The sequence below is a fragment of the Schistocerca piceifrons genome, chromosome X (genome assembly GCF_021461385.2).
Source record: "Schistocerca piceifrons isolate TAMUIC-IGC-003096 chromosome X, iqSchPice1.1, whole genome shotgun sequence".
In the NCBI taxonomy this organism is placed as follows: domain Eukaryota; kingdom Metazoa; phylum Arthropoda; class Insecta; order Orthoptera; family Acrididae; genus Schistocerca; species Schistocerca piceifrons.
Window position 1 is genome coordinate 254,917,307 of NC_060149.1, and position 14,576 is coordinate 254,931,882.

The 14,576-nt window shown below is 41.2% G+C and overlaps 1 protein-coding gene across 1 annotated transcript in view; it reads right to left on the reverse strand.

The window, feature by feature from the left end:
* Positions 1 to 14,576, reverse strand: part of LOC124722933 (haloacid dehalogenase-like hydrolase domain-containing 5) — a 130,955-nt gene that overhangs the window by 99,317 nt on the left and 17,062 nt on the right. Inside the window, exon 3 of the mRNA XM_047248093.1 lies at positions 4,976 to 5,173. Coding sequence (XP_047104049.1) covers positions 4,976 to 5,173 — 198 coding nt within the window. The remainder of the gene's footprint in view (positions 1 to 4,975; positions 5,174 to 14,576) is intronic.

Consider the following 14,576-nt stretch of genomic DNA (forward strand, 5'->3'; position numbering starts at 1 on the left):
AAGCACTATTGGCACTAAACTTGCACTAAAATGCCAGTTTATGCTCCACACAGCAATGGCAGGGCCATGTAATGGTTGCTGTATCAGCTTTTAATTGATATGTATTGCATGTCTATGAAAGTAAAAACTAAAACAGGGGCATAACAAAAACTTACAGGTTTCATGAAATCAAAATTGATAGTTTCACGTTAAATAATGGTGCTTGTTGCTACTTATCTCATCTCAGTTCTCACAGACAATTCGAAACTAAAAAGGGCCAGCAGCAAAACATATTGTGACAATAATTGTAGTTGTTATTGTGGCTTTAGTCGTGTAGCGGATCATAGGATTTCTGTTTTGTGTATCACTCGTAAATGACAGCCCTTAAGGGTAAACGATTGCCGGGTGTGATCACACATGGAACCTGGCGTAAACATCTGCATCTGTGGTTTCAAAGAGTCTCCTTGTAAGGGAAACAATACCAGGAATTCCTGCAATCAATAACTGAGATGTTACACACAAACAAAATTGCCACTTTAAAGTAATTTACACAAAGAGGAAGGCAGTTTCGAAGCACTATCAAACTGAATAATCTGAATTGAAGTTTAATTCTTTTGCCAGGAGTTAATGATGATTTCCCAGAATTATCCCTGCAAAACTTCCAAATTCTTCTCAGAGTGCTGAAGCTTGCTTCTGTGTACATCACTGTTTGTCTCATCGGTTGAGACAGAGTGCGGAGCAACACACTATTCCCCCCCCCCAGCTGCTTACAAAGTTCACTGACATTGTCAATCATTTTTCTTGCTCCACTCTAAAGTACTACTGCTTGCCCTACCCCAATGAATGGGAAGCATATCTGGTACTGCTCGTGATTGGTCAGAAATTGTTTAGTCACTCGTCAACAGATAAATCTATGTGCGACACAGCACAACTTGGCACAATAATCACTTAGCAATGGCTCCAAATGCATGGTTCTGGATTGGATCACTGTGGTTGGTTGTGGACTGACACAAAAATAAGTGGGCCAAAGTCAACCAACTTCTGCCAATTCAGAACTAGGACACCGTCGTCGTTCTCTTTGTGAACAAACTGTAACAGCGCAGCCGTGAGCTATGGTTGGCTGGCAGCTACACAAGCACTCATGGATGAAACAGCTCCACCTAGCAACTGAGGTCCAGTTCCACACACTTGGGTGGGCTCTAAAAGTCGCTGGGTCAGTATTCAACAGTTATATGGCTCCAGGCATTGTGTGCAGAACGACATACTGACCGATCTCATGGTGCATTTACAAGACAAGAACAATAAGTGGTAATTATTGGATGCAGACACTTCATTACAGTGAGAGACAAAGCATTCAGTTATGACATAATGTCACCATTTAATAAGGATATCAGAAACTTATTTAGAGAGCCGCTGGCTACAAGTGACATGAAGTCGAGCCCACACTTGTGAGGAAGGTGTCCAAGCTCTCATTGCCGACAATGTTACCAGCATTCGTTTTTTCCCTTTCTTATAAAAACATAAACAGGTTCGCCATGGCAGCATGATGTTTGAACTGTTGAATTACTTGCCTGCATCTTTTTCAGAATACCACAGCACAGGTTTTTGATGATGCAGCCTTGAGAGGCAGCTGACTGTTGCTTCTGTTGAGTGTAATAACATTTATATCGTTTCTTGCAAAATATCAGTTCCCTTCTGTTGGTTAACTTCAACAAATATTTTGGCACTTAAAGTTGTTCAGTTAAATTTTTCTGAGTGACCAACACATTGGGCTTTCTGTCGACTGGTGGTTAAGAAGACACAGAATAATGGGAAAATGATTGCTGGCACATACATCACCACCACCGATGTTCCACCTGGACTAAGTGAATGATTGTTGGGCCACAAACTGTAAAGTCAATGGTAGAGTATGGGTAATGAGCTGTGCTGAAATGAGTTGGAGCTATGGTACTGGGTTGGCATAACTGAGCTGTATAATTAATTTTCCAAATATCTCACCTCTTCTACACTTGTTTGTACTATCTTGCTGTGAGCATCAATGTCCCTCGGTAATAAGGAGAAGCTGTTTCACTGGGCCTGTTATACCTTGGAATGTAGGCAACAGGGAGTTGTGCAACAGAATGACCTCCTCCATGACACAAAGCATGGGTTCTGAAAACACTGATCATGTGAAACCCAACTCTCACTTTCCTCACTTGGCATACTGAAAGCTTTGGATCAAGGCAGTCAGGTAGATGCAGTATTTCTTGATTTCCAAAAAGCATTTGACTTGGTACTGCATGTATGCTTATTGTTGGAAGTATGATCATGTACAGTATCAAATGAAATTTGTGACTGGATTGAGGACTTTTTGGTAGGGAGGATACAACATGTTATCTCTGATGGAGAGTCATCGTCAGATGTAGAAGTAGCTTTGGGTGTGCCCCAGGGAAATGTGCTCAGTCTCTCACTGTTCATGATGTATATTAATGACCTTGCGGACAATATTAACAATAAGCTCAGACTTTTTGCAGATGATGCATGTATCGCTCACATAGGGGTTATGACAAGATTAGAATAATTACAGAGCACACAGAGGCAGTCAAACAATCATCTTCCTGTGCTCCATACGTGAATGGAACGGGAAGAAACCCTGATAACTGGTACAATGAAACATACCCTCTGCCATGAACTTCAGTGGGTTGCAGAGTACAGGTGTGGATGTAAATGAAGAAATGAGAGCATTGAAAAAGACTTCAGGGATAAGGACGCAAAAACACAGGAGGATTCCAGTGCAGCAGATGGGAAGTTGTCTGACAACAGGCAGCAAAAATTATAATCCAAATAGTTGGTTGCAGCTGACTCGACCGAACAGGAACAGTCTCCAGGTAATGGAAATGAACTTACTTCATTTTTTCCTAGAGAAAATAAAATTACATAAAATAAAAAAAGACATCCCATAACAGCCAGGACAGCAAAAAAGCCTGCTGGAGACTCCTGAGTTCAAGTGACTGCATTGGTACGAGCATTTGATCAGGACAGCTGCCAATAGGGTTTGCTTTGACTAACGTGCCTCTGGGAATGGATCATGATAGCTGGGAGAAGAAGGTTCTCATGCACCTCAAAATCAAAGAGCCCACTAGCATCAAATATATGAGTTACTGTTTTGGAAAGACAAGTAAAGTTCAAGGAGGCTTAGCTACAACGGCATCCATCTTGCAGGTGTGAAAAAATAAATGACGGTGGTGATTTTATTGTCACCTAGCACAAGAACAAAATCTTTCTTATTAGGTATTCAACTATAAATTTCATGCATTACACTAGGTCAGTTGGACTCTGACAGGGAAACAAATTGGTTTCAAGTGATATATGGATATGTCACAAACCTTAAATTGTCACGAGAAAGAACACAAGGGTGCAATGTTAAACTTAACTATTTTAATTTTAGAACACTATTGTGCCTTGAATTTCACAACTTAACAGGCAGTACATAATAATGCTCGTATGATGCATTGTGCATTGGGGAAACTGTTAATTTATTGCTTTACCTGGCTGGGTTGTCATATTCTTATGGTGTCTGTGGTATTTACTTTATTTCTATTTAATCATCCAGGATCATCTTATAATGATATAGGAACTATCATCATAATACAATGAAAATAAATAGCTCAAAAATAGACTCCCATCACCTCAAAAAGTTTTGAGACTGCAAAAATAAAAAAGAGAATAGTTAACACAGTGGTTTTAATGCTTCAGGTGTTCTACCTCCTCCCCCCCCCCCCCTCCCAAACACAATGCAGAGAATGTTCATACAACCTTATGAAACTGTCACAAAAGTCTTTCTTTGGGATGTTGTTCAACTCGTGTGTCGAATTGGCTTGAATGTCGGTTACGTCATCTGACCCTTCATTTGAATTTGTGCACTTTATTGTTTTGTGGCAGGTTAGTATTGATAAAACCAAATCTCATCACCTGTGATGATTTTTTGCAGAAAATAATTGTTTGAATTGTACATTTCAATCGAGTCTTGGCAGGCATCCACAGATGATGTTTTTGTTCGAAAGCTAAAATGGGCATGGCAAACTTTGCACACACTTTTCTTCACTTCAAAACATTCCAAGAATGTCTTGACCACTTGATTTAGAGATGCTGCACTTTGGGGATTTGTGACAACAACGCTGACACTACAGCCACATGTCCACTACTTAACACTGCCTGCTCACAACAGACTAGCTGAACATATATTTGTTGTTTACAGTTGTAAATTCACGCTGCCATCGTAGTTATTGCACTGATGTAGTTTATACCACAGAAAAAAAAAATCAGCTCTCAACTTTTTGAGCAGATGGTGTACATTCACAAAGAACATTTAAGCATGCTTCTAGGGGTGGCTGGACAGAGCAAACTCCATCTTTCCGAACATGAGGTCAATGTCTTTACAACTCCACTGCCTCATTTGGCTGCTCTCTATTGTAAAATGTTCTTTGATATACACACAATTTGCTCCAGGTAACTAATAACACAAACATAGTTTTGCTTTTCGTCGCTGCATGTATCAAGGACACCTGCTGGTGACCCCTAAACCATAAACATGCTGCTAAGGTAATACAAAACATCTACCTATAATGTAAGTTAGGAATCTAGAAAACTTATATCAACTCTAGCAACTTGTTGCCAACAGTGACGAGAGATTCAGTGGTATAAAGATTTCAGATATAGTACGAAAAATGCCTAACAAGGCCACAAGTTCAATTGATAAGATAAAAAAACTGCTCTTCACATGCAGCACAGAAAGCCAAAATGCAGTGAGAAACAATATCTTGTTCAATATACTATCTTAAGTTTTGAAAAAATTATAGAACAAAGCACTACACTGTATCTCACAGTTAAACAAAATTATCACTGTTTCATGCAAAACAGAGCATAAAAATATAAAATGATGCCTGTGAACTAGTTTAAACAACCAACATCACTAGCATATTTTGAAAAAAACATGAAATAATGCATTCAATCTCACCTTTCTCCTTTCTAAATCCACAACATCCAAAAGTGGATACGTTGTGCGAACTTCGTCAATTGACACAAAATTAGAAAACCCTAAATTCAGGGCTATGTCACTAATAGGGCCTTGTCCCGACAGCAACACTCTTTTATTATGGAATTCGTTAAATAATTTGAGTGGAGAATGGGACATCACAACCTGGCTTTCAGACACCTGCAACAAATGTAAATGGAGGTTTAATATGTTAAGAGAAAATTATTGAGCAATGAAACAGTTAACTTCACTGTACACTATCTCCTACATTTTAATAAATAATGGAAGGAGCACAGGAAAGAACTGACTGTATAGTTAGTGCATTAAATCATCAATAAGCACATAAAAAAAAGACAGAATTCTGATACGCTTCCACACAAATACTTCTCCAGAACTAACAGAATACACATACACTTCGATGGCTACATTGTACTGGCTGGAATGTTAATAATAATCATTTACATATTTTAATACCACTGACTTATACAGAAGAGGATCACAATAAAATGACAGAGTTATACAATAGCTTTGCAAACTGTCTTATACAGGGTGATTATAATTAAAGTTAAACTTTCAAAATGCTGTAGGAGTAACACCACTGGTCAGAATGATGTCAAGTTGCAACGGAATATTATTGGAGAAGAGGGAAAAAGTATGGTAGGAAAAAAAAAAAAGTGTGAAATTTGATCACTAGATGGTGCTGTATTTGTCAGAATACATAAATGAAAACACTGTCATGCGCACGACCCATTAATGGTGGTATAAACACGCAGGGTACATGGCTTTTCTTCCTTTCGAATTTGCAGAACCATGCTCTGCTTGTAAAGCTGTATTACAAGAATGATGACTGTGCACACGTCGTTCTGCAGAAGTTCCGAACACTGGAGGATTTGAAAAAAGGCGTTGGTCCGATGACTGCCATGGGTCTGGAGAAAATTATTCAGAAATTTGAAAAAATGGGTTCTTTTGGTGTGCAACCTGGTACAGGGAGGAAATAAACTGATTCAATGTCAGTGGAAGCAGTGGCCACAGCAATGCAGGAGGAGACAAGAGGTGGTGTGCAAATATGTAGTGCACGGAGAATAGCTCGAACAGTGGGCAAACATGTGAGCACATGCATAAAAGCCTACGAAACATCCTTCTTTGCTAGCCATTCAAAATTATCCATGTGCATGAATTGCTTCCTATTGAACTGCCAGCAAGAGAGACCTCTGCTCTTGCTCACATGGAAGTGGACAATGACTGGCCGTGGAAGATTTTGTGGACAGACGAAGCCCACTTCCATGTGACAGGATATGTCAATGCATAGAATTGTAGAATATGGGCAATGGAAAATCCACACGCAAATCAACCAATACCACTTCATCCTGAAAAGGTCACTGTGTGATGCGGGTTTACGGCATCACTTATCCCAGGGCCATATTTTTTCAAAGAGACAGGTGCTTCTGGTTCTGTTACATGAACCATCACTGGTATGCACTATGGGTCTCATTTGTGCAACCACGTCATTCCAGCTGTCCCACAGCATGGATGTGATCATTTTTATGCAAGATGGCGCACCTCCACACATTCCAAATCCAATTAAGCAGCTGCTGAAGTGCCATTTCGGAAATGTTAGAATTATCAGCCACCATTTCCCTACAGCCTGCCCGTCCCAATCACCTGATTTTAATCTGTGTGACTTATGGCTGTGGGGCTATCTGACAGATGTTGTGTTCAGTGTTCCGATTGCAAACTTCACTGCATTGAAGGTACACATTGCACAACACATTCTGAATGTGACAGCAGAAACGCTTCAATCAGTTGTGGAACATGCTGTTTCTCAATTTCAACTTGCTGCAGAAAACGGTGGACAGCATATTGAACATATTTTTCACTAGTCACATGGAAATTAATAATCCGATGTGATTTTGATTGATGCTTTTTCTGTGGCTTTTGTCCTCAGGACAATTAAAAACTGATTTTTCCCATCTGATGTGATATGACCTTGCCGTGGTGGATGAGCTTACGTAACTAACAGTATCACACCTGTACACTCATACACACTGAGTAGCACAGTTTGTTTAACATCAAATGTATACCTTCGGCATTGTTGTATGATTCATTTGTCATTTGTAATCAGCCACTATTAAATTATTATGCTTACAGTGCCATCTGTTGCTACATTTTGTAACTATTTATTTTTCTTCTGTCATACCTTTTCCCACTTCTCCGATAATATTCTGTTGCAATCGGTGGTGTTATTTCTACAGCGGTTTGAAAGTTTAACTTTAATTATAATGAGAGAGAGAGAGAGAGAGAATCCCTCAAGTATAAAAAAAGTACTCACAAACAATTGCCAACCGCACAGTTGAATATGCTGGCCAATTTTTGAACTTTTAACACAGGATAATGAAACAAATATAGCTGAATCAGTTCCTTTAACCAAACATGTGAAGTGTGATTTATTAGTTTCATAACTGTGAAATAATGCTCTACAAATTCTTCAACAGAATTTTAACACTTCTGTCCCATTAGGTTATTGAACAGTCTTTTCAGTAAACCAATTTAATACACATAACTCTTATTATAAACTTTTAGCCCCACTTACGGTGAAAGTTTCTCATTATAACGAGCATGGAAATCTTAGAGGAAATCAAAATTTTGTGTGTACAAGGTTTACATAATGGGAAAAGGAACAGTTTTTGTTGGGCAACACATACATAAAATTTGTGCAATATCAGTAGCTTTGTGATGTCAGTTTAATTTCCTCAGAACATTATGAAACACACATAATCAACTCTAAATAATGGTGCTAGCTATGACTGAGGTATACAAATGAGTGGCACCATGTATAGTTGCATGGCAAATGGTAAGCAATGTAATTTAATGGCCTAGTAGACTGAGTGTACTTTCCAGTTTAAATTTATTCTAAGAGTTAGGGCTAAAAACTTCACACTGTTTATTCCCTCATCACATGAGTATTGCATGTTATTGAAATGTCATTCACATTTAATGATTTAGTTCTAACAGGCTTTGTGACAATCTGTTCCACAATGATTTCAACAACAGAGCAGATAACATATGTCAAACCAGTGCAACCAACATTCAGTACAGGGAGCATTTCTTTTCAAAGCTCACTTACATCATGACCTTTTTTTTTTTTTTTTTTTTGAACTAAAAACGACCAAATGCTGTGTTCTAATTTTTTCTAGAGGAAAAAAAGAAACATCAGTTCATAAGATTTATGGAAATTTCTTCATCACTGACAAATCCCTGTTATGAGTATTACCATAATGACAAAGACCGATAGTGTCCATCAGTTTTCATTGCACAGTGATGTTTAGAATGGAAGTCTCTATGCCCTTAAACTGCTACTCACTCCCGCAAACTCTCTCTTTTAAGCTAATTCATACCTATTCCTCTCAACTCTCGCCAAATCTAGCAGTTTCATAAAATTATTTGTAGAACACTTACTTCCAATGTTTTAGTCAGTCACCAGTCTCTGAGTGTCGACAAAGGAGAATATTAATCCTAGAAAAATCTGTATATACAAGATATATATTGACGTTATGAATAAACGGGAATTCTGCCAGATGTTCGCGTCATTCTCGCACGATATTTCAACAGTGTAGCTCGCTGTCTTCTTCAGGTGTTACCCGAGAATGGTCCTTAAGCTGATCGAGTCCAGTATTTATGCCTGTAAGTTGATGGGTGCTCCCTAGTTGGTCCGCACTGCATCGGGTGTTCCCTCCGTGGTCCATGCCTGCCAGATATGGCTCTCATGGTCCTCTCTGGTCGCTGGTGTTCCCACTGCCATCCGCATCCGGCTCGGCTGCTCTCTGGGGTCGCAGTCATCATCTGTAGTATCTGCTGCTCTGAATCCTGGCTGTTTCCTTGGTCTCCACTTCTAATTCTTGCTGGGAGCTTCGTAACTGTTCTGCGCTGCACTGAGTGTTCTGTCCGCGTCCACCAGGCCCAGCTTGTCGCTGGTGCTCCGAACGCCATCTGTGCCCAGTGCAGCCACCCTCTGGGGTTGTGGTCGTCATCTGAGGTATGTCAAAACCGGTCTGTAATGACTGGTGTTCTGTCTCATTGTTGTTTCCACTTCTGTCTCTTGCTGGGCGCTCCGTAATCGGTCCTCGTCGCGTTGACTGTTCCGTTTCCGGTTCATGCCCACCAGGTGCGCCTCCCATGGTTCCCTCTGATTGTTGGTGTTCCGACTGACGTCCGTGGCCGACTTCCATGTCCTCTAGGGTCATGGTCGTCACCTGAGGAGTGTCAGGACAAATTTGTAGTGTCTGGTGCTCTGTCTCGTGGCTGTTTTCTCGGTCCCCACTCCTGTTTCTTGTGAAATCTCTGTGTGTTTTGCGTTGAGTTTTCAGAAGTTCAGGCCATGCTGAGCTGGTACCCAGTGTCACAGTTGATGAGATTCTCCATTATCTTGATTCTGATGGACTCTCTTATGACACTGTCCGAATATCTAGGGGTCTTGAGCGACAATCTTGGTGTCATTGTAGTTCATCAGGTACACACAGTTCACGTTTAAGCTTACCATGAAACAAAAAATATAATCTACTAGTGTGACGACAGATAACTCTGCCATAGATATGGAATGGAATAACTCAACAGATAAAGTCTCCACTTTTTTTGTGCAGGCTATCATCACATCCTGTTGGATCGTGACTGTCACATGTTAGTACACAGCCTCTCTCTATCAGTGATTACAGTACAGGACTCTCTGCACTGCATTTCGAAGCTGACTGGATTCGTATTTGGTGACTCACTGAGTTAAAAACCACTTTTTTCAAAACTGTTATTGTGTCTCATTTCTGATTTCTGCCTTTAGAACCCATGCATCTCTACAGTACACAACACTGGCACCAAGGCTGGTCCTTTGTTTGCCAATTTTTTTTTTTTTTTGTTTTTTTTTTTTTTTTTTGGACATTGTGCCTTGCTGAAAAGCAACATTATGACATTGAAGGTAGCGTGTACTTCTTGCAGATTCTTCAACAAACACTGTGCTTGCCCACCACAATGAATTTATATTGACTTTCTTGTGTTTCAGAACACTCATACCTGCAACTTGCTGTTTGCATTTTCTACCTGCAGAGACTGAGATTTTGGCCATTCTTGTCTGTTACTTCTAATCGATCGAGACCTTCTTTACAGCTCCAATGAACGTATTGTTTCAGTTCAGCATTTATTATGTGTTGAATGATGGCCAATGTACCAGTGGAAATGTCTCTAAGTCAAGCTATTCAGTTGCAGGGCCCAGCAATCCACAACTCATAACAGAAATTACACAACTACTGCAATTCCAAACCAATTTACAGGCACCACTTGCAGCATCCCAAGTAGTGCCGTAACAAGCACCACCTGTCTATGCACCGCAGTTTCAGACATTCAATGCACAGCAGGAAGACACATTTGACTACCATGCTCAGCTCGATGCCCGCTACACTGCACATCACATTTACAGTATGGACAGAACACCACATATATTTGGCAGCAGTAGGTGTCACAGTTTACAGGTTGGCATGTAAAGTTTTTTTCAGTATCCACCTCAAACATGGTGACTTCACTGCTGTATTAAGACAAAGACTTTGATGAACAAGAGAACATGGTGGCTGCTTGTTACAAGTTTTTCAGATTGAGTAGATCACCACAGCAAACTTACAAACATTGGGTAGCTGATTTACAAGGTCTGGCCAGGCCTTCTGCCACCGAGCAGTGTGTCAGCAGTGCGCAAGCAGCAGCAAGAGGCTTATTTAGCGTCCACATAAGTATTGTAGTCAAGTTGAAAATTTATTTGAGTGTTCTTAGTGCACTTGTTTAGTTAAATCCGTCAAATCATTGTGTAGTATTCGGTTTCAGGCTCTGTCTCCGGCTGACACTGATCTTTGGCCGGACATGGCTGCTTGTCCTGTTCCAGAGGTTGCCCCTCAGTCTGCAAAATCCGGGCAGTCGCAGAGGGTGGGCTTACTGGTAGCTCCAACGCCAGGCAACTAATGGGGCCCCTTAGGGATATGGCTGCAAGGGAGGGGAAGAAAACCAATGTGCACTCCGTGTGCATACCGGGGGGGGGGGGGGGGGGGGGCAGTCTTTCCAGATGTGAAAAGGGTCCTTCCGGATGCCATGAAGGGTACAGGGTGCACCCATCTGCAGGTGGTCGCTCATGTCGGCACTAATAATGTGTGTCGCTATGGGTCAGAGGAAATCCTCTCTGGCTTCCGGCGGCTATCTGATTTGGTGAAGTTTGCCAGTCTCACTAGCGGGATAAAAGCAGTGCTCACCATCTGCAGCATGTCAACAGGACTGACTGCGGACCTTTGGTACAGAGCCGAGTGGAGGGTCTGAATCATAGGCCGAGACGGTTCTGCGACCATGTGGGCTGCAGATTCCTCGACTTGTGCCATAGGGTGGTGGGGTTTCGGGTTCCGCTGGATAGGTCAGGAGTCCACTACACACAGCAGGTGGCTATACGGGTAGCAGGGGACGTGTAGCACGGACTGGGCGATTTTTACGATAGATGGCCTCGGGCAAGTACAGAAAGGGCAACAGCCTCAAAGTGTGCAGGACAAAGTCAGGACATGCGGGGACCAAGCAGCAATCGGTATTGTAATTGTAAACTGTCGAAGCTGCGTTGGTGAAGTACCAGAATTTCAAGCGCTGATAGAAAGCACTGAAGCTGAAATCGTTATAGGTACGAAAAACTGGTTGAAGCCAGAGATAAATTTTGCCGAAATTTTTACAAAGGCACAGACAGCGTTTAGAAAGGATAGACTACATGCAACTGGTGGTGGCGTGTTTGTCACTGTTAGTAGTAGTTTATCCCGTAGTGAAATAGAAGTGGGTAGTTCCTGTGAATTATTATGGGTAGAGGTTATACTCAACAACCAAGCTAGGTTAATAATTGTGTCCTTTTACCGACCTCCCGATCCAGTAGCATTAGTGGCAGAACAACTGAGAGAAAATCAATAAATTTCACATAAATTTCCTCAACATGTAATAGTCTTAGGTGGAGATTTCAATTTACCAGATATAGACTGGGACACTCAGATGTTTAAGGCGGGTGGAAGGGACAGAGCATCGAGTGACATTATACTGAGTGCATTATCCGAAAATTACCTCCAGCAATTAAACAGAGAACTGACTTGTGGAGATAACATCTTGGACCTACTGATAACAAACAGACCTGAACTTTTTGATTCTGTAAGCACAGAACAGGGAATCAGTGATCATAAGGCCTCTGCAGCATCCCTGAATATGGAAGTAAATAGGGATATAAAGAAAGGGAGGAAGGTTTATCTGTTTAGCAAGAGTAATAGGAGACAGATTTCAGACTACCTAACAGATCAAAACAAAAATTTCTGTTCCGACACTGACAATCTTGAGTGTTTATGGAATCTATGCAATCAATGCAATCGTAAAATGCATCTTAGACAGGTACGTGCTGAGTAAAACTGTGAGGGACGGGAAAAACCCACCGTGGTTCAACAAAAAAGTTAGGAAACTATTGCGAAAGCAAAGAGAGCTTCACTGCAAATTTAAACGCAGCCAAAACCTCTCAGGCAAACATAAGCTAAACAATGTCAAAGTTAGCGTAAGGAGGGCTATGCGTGAAGCGTTCAGTGAATTCGAAAGTAAAATACTATGTACAGCCTTGACAGAAAATCCTAGGAAGTTCTAGTCTTACGTTAAATCAGTAAGTGGATCGAAACAGCATATCCAGACACTCTGGGATGATAATGGTATTGAAACAGAGGATGACACGCGTAAAGCTGAAATACTAAACACCCTTTTCCAAAACTGTTTCACAGAGGAAGACTGCACTGCAGATCCTTCTCTAAATCCACACATGAACGAAAAAATGGATGACATTGAAATAAGTGTCCAAGGAATAGAGAAGCAACTGAAGTCACTCAACAGAGGAAAGTCCACTGGCCTGACAGGATACCAATTCGACTCTACACAGAGTACGTGAAAGAACTTGCCCCCCTTCTAACAGCCGTGTACCGCAAGTCTCTAGAGGAACAGAAGGTTCCAAATGATTGGAAAAGAGCACAGGTAGTTCCAGTTTTCAAGAAGGGTAGTCAAGCAGATGCGTAAAACTATAGGCCTATATCTCTCACATCGATCTTTTGTAGAATTTTAGAACATGTTTTTTGCTCGCGTATCATGTCATTTCTGGAAACCCAGAATATACTGTGTAGGAATCAACATGGATTCCAGAAACAGCGATCGTGTGAGACCCAACTGGCTTTATCTGTTCATGAGACCCAGAAAATATTAGATACAGGCTCCCAGGTAGATGCTATTTTCCTTGACTTATGGAAGGCGTTCAATACAGTTCCGCACTGTCACCTGATAAACAACGTAAAAGCCTACGGAATATCAGACCAGGTGTGTGGCTGGATTGAAGAGTTTTTAGCAAACAAAACACAGTATGTTGTTCTCAATGGAGAGACGTCTACAGACGTTAAAGTAACCTCTGGCGTGCCACAGGGGAGTGTTATGGGACCATTGCTTTTCACAATATATATAAATGACCTAGGACATAGTGTCGGAAGCTCCATGCGGCTGTTCGTGGATGATGGTGTAGTATACAGAGAAGTTGCAGCATTAGAAAATTGCGACGAAATGCAGGAAGATCTGCAGCGGATAGCACTTGGTACAGGGAGTGGCAACTGACCCTTAACATAGACAAATGTAATGTATTGTGAATACATAGAAAGAAGGATCCTTCATTGTATGATTATATGATAGCGGAACAAACACTGGTAGCAGTTACTTCTGTGAAATATCTGGGACTATGTGTATGGAACAATTTGAAGTGGAATGATGATATAAAATTAATTGTTGGTAAGGTGGGTGCCAGGTTGAGATTCATTGGGAGAGTCCTTAGAAAATGTAGTCCATCAACAAAGGAGGTGTCTTATAAAACACTCGTTCGACCTGTACTTGAGTATTGCTCATCAGTGTGGGATCCATACCAGGTTGGTTTGACAGAGGAGATAGACAAAATCCAAAGAAGAGCGGCGCGTTTCGTCACAGGGTTATTTGGTTAGTGTGATAGCGTTACGGAGATGTTTAGCAAACTCAAATGGTAGACTCTGCAAGAGAGGCGCTCTGCATTGTGGTGCAGCTTGCTGTCCAGGTTTCGAGAGGGTGCGTTTCTGGATGAGGTATCAAATATATTGCTTCCCCCTACTTATACCTCCCGAGGAGATCACGAATTTAAAATTAGAGAGATTCGAGCACACACGGAGGCTTTCCGGCAGTCATTCTTCCTGCGAACCATAGGCGACTGGAATAGGAAAGGGAGGAAATGACAGTGGCACGTAAAGTGCCCTCCACCACACACTGTTGGGTGGCTTGCGGAGTATAAATGTAGATGTAGATTGCAAGTTTATGACAAATGTGTCACATATTATAGTAACACCATGATTCGAGACACTATCACCCAGAATGAGTCTGACACTACAATCAGGGAACAATACTTAAGTACCTGGATCCCAGTTTAAATCAAGTGTTAGAATTGATTGAGTCACACAACTCTTACGACATTGCTGTGATACACATTGACTCTCCTCACACTAGT